The following is a 14,857-nucleotide window of genomic DNA, read 5'->3' on the forward strand; positions in this document are numbered from 1 at the left end:
ATTTAACATGTTCACTATCAAATTTCTACACTTTATCTCATCGTTTCTCACCTGTAAACACACAGACACGTTGTTGCAAACTCTGGTCCTAACTGATCAGGACCCCTGCAGTCCAAGAGTGTTTAGCTGCCCAAACGATTGCCCGTCCACAAATGAGCATCACTGATTCAGGCCCCTTTTCCACTGGTTGGTTCCCAATGAGAACCGGTTCAGTTCTTTTTGGTTTTTAGTCCATGAGCCAGAGCTCCAAAATTGAAACATTAATTATGAATTGAGTGTGCAAAACCATACCTATATTAGATTGTTATCACCATTAAACTTCCCCAATTGAGTACTTACACGAATACAATGATTTATTGTATTACAAATTTTACATTTTAAAATATGCAAATGAGGCATTATGTAGGAAAATATGCAAAATAATCGAAAATATGAAAAAGCTACTACTGTGGAAGGGTTATCAAGTATATAGACTAGAGACAACTATGAACTTTGAACTGCAACCACACACATTCTGAACATTGTCTCTGCACAATTGCATTTGAAATCCATTGACAATGTCCAGATAAACATCTTATGCGATATTGGCACAATATTACTGTGGCATTGTGGAGAAATATAATGTCAAAGTCACCTAACATAAATAGACAATTGTATGAACTTTGACCTGCAACCACACACATTCTGAACATTGTCATATGGCCTGTGTGAAAAGCGATGGGAGCGATTGGTGCAGGCAATATGAGGAGCTACGGCAGTCACAGTGACAGACAAACAGACACACACTCAGACATTGACTGAATTATAGTATGATGATGATGGGATCTATTTAGATAAATATTTGCCGATTATATATAATGTTATGTTATCTACTTCAATTTATCTAAATAGGGCCCCCTCATTCATACAATAGCATCATTCATAACACTTGACTATATGGTCCTTTAATTATGTGTTACTAGTGTTAGGCCTTACCTGGCCAGATGATGAGGCTGTGTTGATGGGTGCTAGGGACGGCGGGGAGCTCTGGGGATCCGGGGTGTCTGAATGTGGAGAAGCAGACTGCTGGGGGAGATGCACCTGCGTCTTCAGACACTGAGACAGACAGTAGCACATGTGGAAGAGTAGCAAGGTATACATTTGTTATTACGAGGTGAACTATGGATAATGTAGTGGGGAGACTTATTGTCAGACAAATAAGGATGAAATTATTAAGAATAACACTGACATACAGCCAATTAACTTTTAAGTTTATAATTTGTATTGATAGTTTATGAATGCCCTATAAAAAAACAGTGACAAGTCAAATGCTGGTTACTTCATGAATATGTTCCAAATGTTTTTTTTAAACCATATTGCTATCACTATATCAATTTTTAACAAATTCCCACATAAGGTGCCTTGCCTTTACATTTTTCAAAAGTCAATGGATCATGTTTTTTCCTTAACAATAACAAAAGGTCTATACTTAATTTCCAGCGCAGAAATTACACAAGTGCATGCATTCAATGTTAAAAGAAGATTAAAGGAGATTACCCTTTCATACAGTTTGTGGAGCTTATTGCGATTATTTTTTGAGTTTGGAACGTCAAGGTTTTGGCAGACAGCTCCCCAAAATCCTTGTTCATCGCTATAACTGTCTGTTATTGATTTTTTAAGTGCTATTTGCTTTATAGCAAATACCACTTCATCAGAAGTCTTTATATTCTTTCGCTAAAACAATGACAATGGGGGAAAAAAAGGTGACAGCTATTACAATTTAACAACAGCAGTTGTATTCTTGAAATCAGAAATTACATCATAATGACACCTTTTTAAAATAGCATTATAGGTGGTAGTTGTTTTAATAAAGGTTTAATAAAGGTGGATAAATGCAGTAATACTGTATATAGTCTATAGGCTACTCACCCCTCCAAATTTAGGGAAATAATATGTTCTGAAATACAAATTATATTTGATTTAAAATAGTTAATATTACACCAAAACTCAATGACATGCAATTTTGTGAGCTGAATCATGACAAAAAATAGCTAATCATTTGGCCATCAAAATACCTGCAGGAGATAACAGTAAACGAATTACACATGCCAAACCAGGACTATTAGTACAGCAAATGTGCTGAATGTAAAAGGTGCTCCTGCGTGTCCATGGTACATGCAACATAAGATGCAGCTATGATCCATATCTTACACATATCTTACCCTGAACATCTTATTATATTAAATATATAATATAAATACAGTTTTTAATCATTCAAATAGCTGCTCTACAAGCTCACAACATGTCAATGTAGATTGGCTAGTCTATATTATAAAAGATATATGTTTGTTGATTTTCTAAAACAGAGGATGGAAATAATAAACGATTAATGCAGTCATTGTGAGAGAAGGCTACTTACTTTTGTGGATTGTTCATCTTGATGACTTCTCTTTTTGGAAAAAATGCAAATTCAAAACCAACAATTTAATGTAACCACCTGTCCAGCTGTTGTGCACTGAAGGGAAAGAAGTTAAGCCAAAATATATGCCTTTGTTTGAGCCAATCAGATCTCTGCAAATGTTTGGGTCATTCCAAATGTAGATGGGTGTTTGGCAAGTTACCCCCTGGCAAAACACTAAATTGGATTGACCCAGGTGAAGGTCAGTCTCAGGTCAGGGTGCCTATAGCTGCCTGCACACACACACGCACGCACGCATGCACGCACGCACGCACGCACGCACGCACGCACACACGCGCACACACACACACACACACACACACACACACACACACACGCTTGACAACCAGCCTTTTCAAAATTGCATGAAGTATTTACACACACATTTGACTATTTTTTTTAAAATAATTATAAAACAATAATTAAAACCTACAGAAATTGCAACATATATTGTTATTCACTGCTGTCCCCTGCTTAACCTCCAATGGACATGAATTGGGTACTTGACCTCAGCTAGGGATGTTTGACCTCAGCTGTAAGAAACAACAAAGCTGAATGCCTATAGATCTCTCACGCACTCACGCACACACACACACACACACACACACACACACACACACACACACACACACACACACACACACACACACACTGCAACTACTACACCACCTGTGCTGACTCATCACTGCCAAAAATGTAGGCTACAGTGGGAAACTATGACGATTGATTGAATTTCTTCAGAAATCACATCACGTCAACCCCCCTAAACAGTTGGATATCCATGTCCACACAAGTTCTCAGTGACACTACAGGCCCGCAGGGAGATCCGTAGCTGAGGAGATCCGTGAGTAGAGCACCTCCTGGCAATTTATGTTAGGCGACTTTGACATTATATTTCTCCACAATGCCACAGTAATATTGTGCCAATATCTCATAAAATGTTTATCTGGACAATGTCAATGGATTTCAAATGCACTTGTGCAGAGACAATGTTCAGAATGTGTGTGGTTGCAGGTCAAAGTTCATAGTTGTCTCTAGAGTCTATATGCGATTTTGGCCTAAGAAGGCGACTTTGACATTATATTTCTCCACAATGCCACAGTAATATTGTGCCAATATCTCATAAAATGTTTATCTGGACATTGTCAATGGATCTCAAAAGCACTTGTGCAGAGACAACGTTCAGAATGTGTGTGGTTGCAGGTCAAAGTTCATAGTTGTCTCGAGTCTATATGCGATTTTGGCCTAAGAAGGCGACTTTGACATTATATTTCTCCACAATGCCACAGTAATATTGGGCCAGAATCTCAGAAAATGTTTAACTGGACATTATCAATGGATTTCAATAGCACCTGTGCAGAGACAATGTTCAGAATGTGTGTGGTTGCAGTTCAAAGTTCATAGTTGTCTCTAGAGTCTATATGCGATTTTGGCCTAAGAAGGCGACTTTGACATTATATTTCTCCACAATGCCACAGTAATATTGTGCCAATATCTCATAAAATGTTTATCTGGACATTGTCAATGGATTTCAAATGCACTTGTGCAGAGACAACGTTCAGAATGTGTGTGGTTGCAGGTCAAAGTTCATACAATTGTCTATTTATGTTAAACGACATATTTTGCCACAATGCCACAGTAATATTGTGCCAAAATGTTATCAAATGTTTATCTGGACATTCTCAATTGATTTCAATAGCACTTGTGCAGAGACAATGTTCAGAATGTGTGTGGTTGCAGGTCCATTCGATTTATTTTAATTAAATAAAACGGAGACAGCAATCTCAGAGTTAAATAAACATTTACTATGTTTACGTCTGTCCATCACCCACGCCTCCAGATATGGTCACGCCTCGTGACATCACGTGACGTCTCCATATATGGTCACGCACCGTGACATGTCACGCCACCACATATGGCCATCTCCATTTCTGAAGATCACGACACTGACCTCATCAAACCCTGGATAGCCTTACATGGAGAATACTGGATCATCACCTAGATCTGCATATATGGAGCCTACCAGCAACTCTACATCTGACCTCAAACCCTTAGATCTCTTAAACACAATGAATGAAATATGAACTATGAATGTCCTTGTTGTAACTGTTGTCGGTCAATCATGACTTCCGGATTATATGTAAACAAACACAATGAGACGTACACCAACAATTAAACACAAACAAATACACGATACAATGGCAATATAACTTTTACAGACACAAACAAAACTGGGAACATACCGTATGCGCCTTCTGCACAGATTTTTAGGAGTTCAGTTAAGTTCTTGTTGTCAGATTTAACAGTTTGTTCAAGTGGGCAATATAATTATTAGATCTTTTCCCAAAACGACCGGTAAGCATTTTAATGAATGAATGAATGACCTTTATTTATATAGCACCCTTCTCAGCACGAGTGCACAGGGTGCTTTACAATAGTACAAAATTAAAACTATAAAAACAGCAGCAGCCATTTTCACAGGGTCAACAGTGAAAAACAACATAGCAACAAAAATAAAAACACAAACAGTAGAAAAACAGTGATTATATGTGACCAAATGCCTGTCTAAACATGAGTGTTTTTAATTGTTTTTTAAAAGAGGCCTCAGAAAGGACAGTTCTTAGGTCCAGGGGGAGGGCGTTCCACAGCCTAGGGGCTGTCACTTCAAAAGCTCGGTCACCCTTTGTTTTTAATCTGGTCCTGGGGACCACGAGGAGGTGCTGATCGGCTGAACGGAGTGAGCGTGTGGTTGTGTAAGGTTGAAACAGTTCAGTGATGTAGGCAGGGGCTTGGCCGTGGAGTGCTTTGTGGGTGAAAGTGAGGATTTTGAAATGTATTCTGTATTGTACCGGGAGCCAATGCAGTGAGGCTAGAATGGGTGTAATGTGACATGACTTTTTTGACCTGGTGAGTAATCTGGCGGCTGCGTTGTGAACCAGTTGCAGTTTGTCAATGGATGTTTTGTTGAGGCAGGTGAAAAGTGAATTGCAGTAGTCTAACCTGGCATTGTTAGTAGTGTAGTAATGGCATTGTCTGTTGTCATAATTCTGGTCTGATAAAGCCAATCCCGCGACTACATAGCTGCTGTGCCACTTAAGAATGACTTTAAATATGTGAATTTATCAGACTTTATACTGAGACTCGTGTTTTTGTCTATTGCTGTCTCAAATTGACTCCAAAAGCTTTGCCATTGACTCACATCTCCAGTGAACTTCTCCATGGTCAGTTTAGGCAGTTTGACGGACTGTTGTCTTGTCACTATATTTCCCGAGGCCGTGGATGCGATTTCTCCTTCCTCATTTAGTCATTTCTCCTCCTCATTTATCCTCGTTGAGCCGTATATCTCAACATACATTGTTACTGTTTTTGGTCCAGTACCCAACCTAGTAAGTTTTTAGGTGTGCGTCTTTTGGTTATTTTGCAGCCTCTTTTTCTACACAGCGTTCCAACCTCGGATTTACTTCCATTATTATAAGATGTATTATTATTAAAAAAAAGATATAAAACATATGTGGAAACAAATGCATGAAGGTATGCCCTAGGTCTACTTACTTAGATAGATTTAGCACTGATCGGTCCAGTGAATTGTGAGATGATACCTCCAACAAACAGATACACACACACACACACAGAAAACCCAGGCATGACGCACAACCGTGTGCGTGTGCCCATGGTCACCTAAAACAAATTCCCTCTGCACAGCCTCTCATTCAGTGACAGTGACCCAGGGCCTGTAGTCCCGTACCACTCCGAGGGAGCCATGCTCTCCGCTGGCCGACTCCTCAGAGTCTAAAACAAGCCAGCCTCTTGCAGTGCCACACAGTGCAAAAATAAAAATTATAATCACACTTGGCATTGCACACACACACACAAAGTCCAGTGATATAAAGTTGGCTAGTTATGTTATGTTCTTTGACATAACTGATATTTAGTCAATAAATGGAAACATTTTTTCTTGGTTAAGAATTTACTGCTAAAAAGTGTTTTAAAGATTGTGTGAGGAGTAAGCCTCAATAATTGGAGCGAATCCTCCTGATGGAGAATGAAACTGTATACCACCTTTAAAACCACAAATTATGCCCCCACATATTTTCCCATTTGTACAGTAAATTACCAACATTGTAACTTTGACAAAATGTTCTCTCATAGAGACTGCTCTTCCTTCTAGGAAGAGGCTGGAGCCTCCATGGTGGACAGGATACGCACAACCTCAGTTCGCTGCATGGGTGAGATATGCTGGGTCATATGAACAATGGAATCCATTGCAATGTCTGGGTTAGCTTGAACAAAGCAACAAATCTGCTTGAGGATGTGGTCCCTGCGGATGCACTTGATGTTCTCGTAGATGATGGACCTCACACCCTCTTCCTCTGCTAGCTGCCTGTCGAACCACTCCACCACCTCCTTATTGCTGTCCCACAGATAGGCCTTGTCAGCGCCTTTAGCCTCTACAAACCAGCGGTGTAGTAAGGCTTGGATTTGGCCTTCAGTCAGCTCACTGTTGGCCTTTCGGATCTTGCTCTTCACTGTGTCCTCCAACAGCAGACGCCGCAAACGCCAGTAGAAGAACTGACGGGATGTCTGCCATTCTAAGATATCCATGATGACGCCCTTCTCCTGCATGCGACCTGGGGTATCATGAAGATCTGCAAACTGCACGGCCACCTGGTGATAGATGGGCAGGAGAAACTCCTCATGCTCCTTCAGCTTGATCTCCAGTTCCTTACGCTCTGTGGAGCTTAGCTCTGAAGTTCCAAGTCTTTCAGAGAGGCTCATGTAGATGGGATCTATCCTCCTCATGGTCTTCACCAGGTCTTTCCTCCTAAACTTGATCTCCACAGTGCCTTCAGGCTCCAAAACTCCACCTCGGCTGTCCTTGTCAGCATACATCTCCATGTGGCATGGGTTGATGGTGGGGTCTATGACCACCCAAGACCCTCCTCTCAGCTCAGCCTGTGGAGGGATGTAGATCAGCACCGGCTGCTGGAACTCCCTGAGGCCATCCACAATGTAGGCCCCAAACTTCAACACCTGGTCATACATATCTTTCATTCCTCCAGAGAAACCCCTCCAATTGGCAAACACAATTAGAGGCAGGCCTTCCCTGTTCAGGTCCTTGATGGCCTGGGCTGTTTTGAAGGCGGAGTCTGGGAACCAGACCTGTCCAGCCTGTTGGATAATCTTGGCCTCTGAGTCCGGGTTGGCCGGATCAGCTGGGATTGAGAGCTCTACAGATCTGGTCTCCACAGCAACAACTCCAGTAGGTATCCCACCAAGTCTGGCTCTGCCCACCACCACACTCTGGGCCCATGGCTGCATGATCTCCATGAAGGAACCATGGTCAAAGAAGCCACTCTGCCACGAACCCTTAGACGTCTGGCTGGGCCGTCCACTCAGCATCCAGCGAGGGTCATAAGGAGCCTTGGACGGCACAAACTCCACTGGGCGGGATATGGGATCCTTGGCATGAAGGATGGGCACAGGACTACTTTTACACATGGGCATGTAGGAGAGCCACCTCAACAGGGTTAAGACTCCCTCAAAGTCATTACACACAGTACTGTGGGTCACACCATTGTTGTGCATGATCTGGATTCCACCGAGCTGGTTATTTGACGTGTACAGTTCTCTACCCAGCACCTTGTTGAGAGCTCCAGCTCCAGTAAGGATAATGTGGGAGTTGTCCACCTGAATGGTGCGCTGACCCAGCCTCACCAAGTAAGCTCCAATTCCTATGGCTCTGCATGTTACCAGGTTCATGGTAATGATCTCCTCATATGCCAGAGAGGACTCTCCGGCAATCATGCCAGAGCCCTTCAAGTTCTCTACACCCAAACCCTCCTCCTTCCCAATGATGGCAATGATCTTGTACCTAGACTCTCCCTCATCCTCCACATGCTCACAGTGCACAGAGTTTAAGGCTGAGACTTTTGTGTAATCATGTGGGGTCAGGTAGAGGTACTTAAAACCCTTGTCGGGGTCAGATGGGTCCTGCCAGGCCACCTGGAACATGTGCATTATTTCTTCTGCCAAACCTATGCGAGCACCGCTGTTGGCAGCAATGTAAATGCGAGGTATGCCGCTCTCTCGTGCCATTTTAGAAGCCTGCAGGAACAGTGTATCCTCCTGAGGGCCGAATGACCCTACCTTGTGCGTGATGTCGTTGCTGATGACAATGATCTCTCGGCCTGCTGGGTACTCTGGAGTCTGCAGGGTCATATGCCACGCCACCATACCGATCTCATTTCCTCCTGGCAGTCGATTAATCCGCACTAGCTGACCATTGGAGTCCAGTACCAGCTCTGTAAAGGTGAGCAGCTCAGAAGGCAGAGGGCATTTTGGCAGGTGGGCATATTCTTGGGTGGAATGCCACAGTTTCCTTAGAGCCTGTCTGAACATCTCAGGGAAGTCATAAACATATGTGGTACCCAGGGACTGAGCCTGGAAGCGTTTGGATTGCAGCAGGTCCTTGACGACATATGGGGTGTTGATGAGCATGCCATGTAAAGGCCCCTGCTTGTCTCCATATGCCTGGAACATGATCTGGGGGTCTTTTGGCCCAACCTGTCCCGTTCGAGAGTCGGTGACCTCCTTGTACAAGCCGATATCTAGGTGGTAGCCCGACTCATTTGTAACGAACATGCGGATATGGATCTGTTTGCCTGTGGGCGTCAAGCGGATGTTGCATTTCAGCTCGGCTTGGAGGACACGGAGCTTCCAAAGGCGACTGCCATAACGTATCACCATGGAACGCAGTGACTCCTCAATCTTCGAAGGGTCAATGATGACTGTGGGGACAAAGTTGAGGAAGATGTGGTTGCAGTCTGTTCGTACGGTGGTGTTGTTAAAGGCCACCTCTAGCTCATCCATAGCTTCCAGCAGGAAGCGCTCTGCCTCATTGTGAAGGTACTCAAATGATGCCTCCTTGGTGGTGAAGTCAGAGTGGCGGATAATGGCTCGAACAAAGAAACGGTAGTCTTTGACCTCTGTGCCTACTTCTGCGTGGGCAGCACCCAGGTACAGGTGCATCCTTTGGTTGGCACAGGGAATGGCAGTCAAGGCAAAGTTACGCATGCGGTTGAACTCCAACTGAAAGCCCAGCGCAGGCTCCAAGTGACGATAGATCCTATCCTCCTCAAATTTGTCTCTGGCACGGAATGTGAAGAACTTGAGAAACTCTTTATGAAACCTTTGGTCCACCACATAATTGATCTGTTTTCTGAAGTCCTTCCGAGCCACTAGGAATGTTAGTCTACGGATGCCATGTTCAAACAGCACAGATTTCTTTGACTGAGTGAACTCCTGGAACATGGCCGCCAGGCCATCATCATCAATCTCACTGTCCAACATTATAACCACATTCAGGATGTGAATTGGTTCATCCAGAATCCTCTTGATGTCCTCAGGGTATAGCACATTGTTTTTTCCCTCTGAAAAGGTAGGCCTGGGTGGTGGAAAGTCAGAGAAACAGCCCAACACATCAATAATGTTCCTGGTAAACTCCTCAAAGGAACGGAAAGACACCATGACACCCATGCGCTGGAACGGCAGTGTGAAGGAAGTGTCCAGCACAACATTACTCATGCTGGCCATGTGCACCACGCCATAGTGATTTAGATTGGATGAAAACAATATGCTTTTCAAGGATTTCGAATGTGAATCTTTACTATTCTCTGTATTTGTATCCTGAATTTTGCTACCATGTGTTTTAAGGTCCTGAGTCTTAGCTGCTTGTAAATTTGCATCCAAAACTTTGATGTGTGGATGTTTATTTAGAATGGGGATGTTCCCTCTGTTGGGGTGTGATGTGGGAAGCATGAACTGGAACTCCACGACACAAGTATTATCCTTCAGCTGCCGATGCTGAAAACTGTTTACTTCATAGGCAATGTACGCTCTGCGCACGTACACCTCTAGGGCAGCCATTCTGACCACCTGGTTACTGTGGTAGAAGAAGTTTGTAAGGACGTCAAAGATCGATGTCTCTGACAGTATCAGTTTCCGCAGGTTCTCGATGCAGGACTGCTGCCCGTACATTTCGATAGCAGAGAGGAAGATGAACTCCATCTGGTTGTGTCGGAGCTCATAGGAGGGTATGTGGGAAGCTATCCGAACCTGCCTGGCACGCAGCGCCACCTTGGCATTCGTTGACTTGCTGAGCTGGGTGAGCTCTGTCAGGATGGTCATCAGCTCTTCTGTGAGTGGAAGATCACGGCCACACAGTTGGTCAATCAGCATAGTAACCAATGTGTTCTTTTTTGTGACCTGGGCATGTGAGAATATGTAGTTGAGTACATTGGCCATGTCACCTTTATTTTCTTCACGTAGTGCAAATACACACTTATCATAGTGTCCATTCTGGAACTGGCTCTCTACTTTGAGGTACTGTCTGAGCAGGTCCATCACCACAGCCTTCATGTGGCCCTGGATGCCATTGCGATACTTCTGCAGTAGGTGGACAATGCTCTGGGTGTTCATAAAGAAAACATCTATCTCTGACTTGCTCTTCAGTGTAGCCACATGGCTATCCAGGATGTTGGTGATCTGCTGGCTTGGGAACTGGCACAACACTGAGGTGATGTTGCGGGCGTATTGTGCCATCTCTTTCTTGATGGCTTTTTCAATGGTGGGGGGGATGCGACATGACACACTGGTCATAATGTCCTGCAGCTCCAATAGAGGCAAGGAGGGGTCTCGCACGGTCTTCATCAACGTCTCCACCCACCCCTTAAGCTTGACACCAAAAAAAGGTTCGGGCAGGCAGTAGCCGTTCATGATATGAACCAGGTGGTCCAATGTTCTGTGGAAGACTCTATGCACATTCTCCCCTCTCGTTACAGCCTGGATGGTGGGCAATGCCCCTGTGTACAGCTCTGTGTGTTGAACTCTGCTGGGGTCATCCAGCTGGAGCTTGGCAATGATGCAGCCTTGCTCTAGTGCAGCCCCAGCTCTTTTTACATTGTGAATAATACCAGATTCCGCAGAGGTCAGAGTCATCACCATTTTCATTACCTCTATCTCAGCATAGCAGTGGCCAGCAGACACATGCCCACCGTCCTCCACCATGCACTGGATGAGTTTTCCTGCCGAGGGTGAGCGCAGCAGTGTTGGGTCATACTCCTTCTCAAAAACACAAGTCCTGTTCCCGATAGTAATTCGATACCTGTCCACCTCCTCTTTCATGTATGTGGTGTAGCTACTGCCATCGTAGGAGAGCAGAAGGCCTCCATCACTAAGGTGATGGACGTCCACCTCAGCAGAGGAGTGGTTCATGATGACCACATAGGAGATGGGAGACTGGCGTGTCACAGTCAGGGCATACTTGGTGCCTTCGTAGATCAGCTCCAAATCCACTGTGTTGAGAAGTGTGTGTGCCGATAACACCTGGCCCCTTTCCAGTGAATGCAGGAAGTTGGACAAGCTGTTCCTCAGGTTGACATCGGCTACATGGAGAGCACCACTTATGATCCCAAGCATGGTGTCTGGACGCTCTGCCTGCATCTTCTCTGAGATGAGCCGGTCCAGCCAGCCAGTGTCAATACTGTTCTGCTGGAAGCTCTCCATCTCCAGCAGCTTTATAAGGTATTGTACTGTGGTCCTGAAGTCTCCCCTGATAGACAGCTCCTTCAGAGCCACTACCATGTTAGAGATGGCTTCCTCGCGATTCTCTCCCCAGGAGAAACAATGTCCAAACTGGGAGTCAGCAAACTCGTGCAGACCACCTGCCGCAGCAACACTGAAGTAACCCCAAATGTTCTTATTACTGCGGAAGTTTAACTCTTGTACTGTTCCTGAGCTTGGCTTGAAACCCTCATCTGGGTTTTCACTGGTGATGCGGGTTGCAATGACGTGGCCCCGAGGGGAGGGTGCTGTGGAAAGACCTTCAAAGTCAATGGGACAGTCCCCCCAGGGCTGAACCCCATACAGAATCCTAATATCTTTAATGCGGTAGAGAGGGATACCCATGGCAATTTGCAGCTGTGCAGCAGGCAGGTTGACATCAGCCACCATTTCAGTGCATGGGTGCTCCACCTGAAGACGAGGATTGAACTCTAGGAAGTAGAAGTTGCTTTCTTGGCTGTAGAGATACTCCACTGTGCCAGCACTCACGTATCCAACCATCTTAGCTAGTTTCACTGCACACCGCTCCATGTCTTCAAACACATCTGCAGTAGCAATGGTAGCAGGAGCCTCCTCTATGATTTTCTGGTGCCTTCGCTGCACAGAACAGTCTCTGCCAAATAAGGAGATGGCATTGCCGTACTGATCAGCCAAGATCTGCACCTCCACATGGCGAGCATGCTTGGCCAGCTTCATGATGAAAATAGGTGATCCTGGAACTTCTGTCTGGACCTGTCTATAGAGGTTAGGGAAATCATCTGCGGAGCTGACCTTGCGGATTCCCTTTCCTCCACCTCCTTCAGAGGCCTTCACCATTATAGGGTAGCCCAAAAGCTCTGCAGCCTTTAGGCCAGCCTCCACATTATGGATACAGCCTTGCTCATACAGTTCAGAGGGAACATTGATGATCTTTGTCTTTTGGTTGCTGTCTGTCCACTCTACTGTCAGACCTGTCCCACTCCAGGGAAGGGTAGGAATGCCAGCGGTTTGAGCCACAATAGAAGAGGCAATCTTGTCTCCAAGAGCCCACATGGCCTGACTTGGGGGACCTATAAAGGAAATTCCATGTTTTTGAAGCAACTCTGGGAGTTTGGGGTTTTCAGAGGCATGCCCCCATCCAGCCCACACTGCCTGAACAGGTATGCGTTTAGCAATGTCCAGAATAAGATCTACATTGGCGTAGTTGTTGTTATTGGTCCCCCCTGGCACAAGCTCATGAGAGTCAGCCATTTTAATGTACTCTGCATTGGCATTCATGTCCTCAGGGGCCACCATGACAACAAAGTGGACAGCCCTTTCATTGCGGAACATCTCATAGGCCCAGCGGCGGATGGAACGCATACATTTGACTGCTGCAATACCATTGTTGGCAATGAGGACCTTCTTGATGACCTTGTTTCCACCAAAGTGGTTGACGAATTCAGCAGGGGAGGCGACAGTGAAATCCCTCTGCAGGTCAATGCGATGACGGTCCCTTCCCTGCTTTACTAAGTGCAGCTGTGACATGCTCGACCTTAGGTGGCCGTTGATGTGGTCGAAGCCCAGCTCAAAGGTGCTATCTGGACTAACAGATGATGGTGATAGTGAGTGAGAGTCCTTCTCCACCAACGGTGACTCTGGCTTCTCTGAGATCTCATCCTCTGAGTATTCCGCTGACAAGTGTGAGTGCAGTGCCATAACCACAGTGGTCTTAGCAGGTGCGCCCTGCAGTGCCATGGCTGGACAACACGAATGTAATGCTAAAACATTGATTCCAAAATATAAGTTGCTCAATTCTGTTTCACATTTCTTTCACAGAGATGATGATGATGACGTCATGATGGGCTCATAAAACATCAAGGGCCTGTAACAGCAAATATGCCAAATATGGCATTAAGAATCTTTAGACTATTAGGCATCCCAAAGGAATCTCATGATTTGCCATGGTTTCCCAATATTTATGAACAGAGTAGAGGCCAGTCTGGAAGTCCATATTTGGCAAGACTGAGGTCATATTTGATAATGCGATATTTGAGACAGCTTAACCTAAAAGCTGACAACACGGGTTAGTGTTATAAGATACAGTCCTGCAGTGCAAACCACACCAAAGGTCGGGTTGGGACAAAACAGTTTTTAAGGTAGATCACACCAATGCAACTCATTGACTTGCAATGAGTTGCAGCAACAGCAACTTCTGAAGGAAGTAATTGTTTGAGTCAACAGTCTCTGTAACATCCGTTGTTGCCAAAATGGCGAGTCAGGTGGGGAAAGAGGAAACAGCAGGTCGCCAGCACAATGAAGAAACTAACAGGAAATGAAAATACATCAGCCTGGTGATATTGGTGGTCCATAATGAATCAATCATTCTCAACATTGTTTTTAAAACACATCTTAAAACTCATTTCTAATCCCTGACTTTTAAACCGTGATTAATGTGTACTTTAATCACTTACTTTAAGTGTTTGATTTGATTGTATATGTTTTTATTACTGTATTGTGTTTTATTACAGCTTTGCCTAATTGTACAGCATTTTGGTCAACTTTGTTGTTTTAAATGTGCTCTATAAATAAAGTTGGATTGGAGTTGGAACATGCAATATATTTGCACGCTGTCTAGTGACCGTTTCTTCACATCCACAACCATTGTCATGTCAGGGATCATAAAACTTATGGCCTGTCAGCTTATCATCATCCTACAACATAAATGTAATCTAAAGCAAACAGTCATCTACAAGCTACAAAACAACCTGCAATGTTGCTATATCCAACCTGCCTGCACCTTCCAGGTGACCTATCAGCTAAAGATTCTGACCACTGCCT

At 44.5% G+C, this 14,857-nt stretch overlaps 1 protein-coding gene across 1 annotated transcript; it reads right to left on the bottom strand.

Annotated features, from left to right (window-relative positions):
* Positions 1 to 6,601: 6,601 nt before the first annotated feature.
* LOC308328733 (acetyl-CoA carboxylase 1-like) lies at positions 6,602 to 13,793 on the bottom strand (the record flags this gene model as incomplete). The annotated part of the gene is made up of 1 exon (XM_080782841.1): positions 6,602 to 13,793. Exon 1 carries the CDS (start codon positions 13,772 to 13,774, stop codon positions 6,602 to 6,604), a length of 7,173 nt encoding a protein of 2,390 aa, XP_080638967.1. The 5' UTR covers positions 13,775 to 13,793.
* Positions 13,794 to 14,857: the final 1,064 nt, after the last annotated feature.

This window comes from Protomyctophum bolini, assembly GCF_963924005.1.
Source record: "Protomyctophum bolini genome assembly, chromosome: 14".
NCBI classification, from domain to species: Eukaryota; Metazoa; Chordata; class Actinopteri; order Myctophiformes; family Myctophidae; genus Protomyctophum; species Protomyctophum bolini.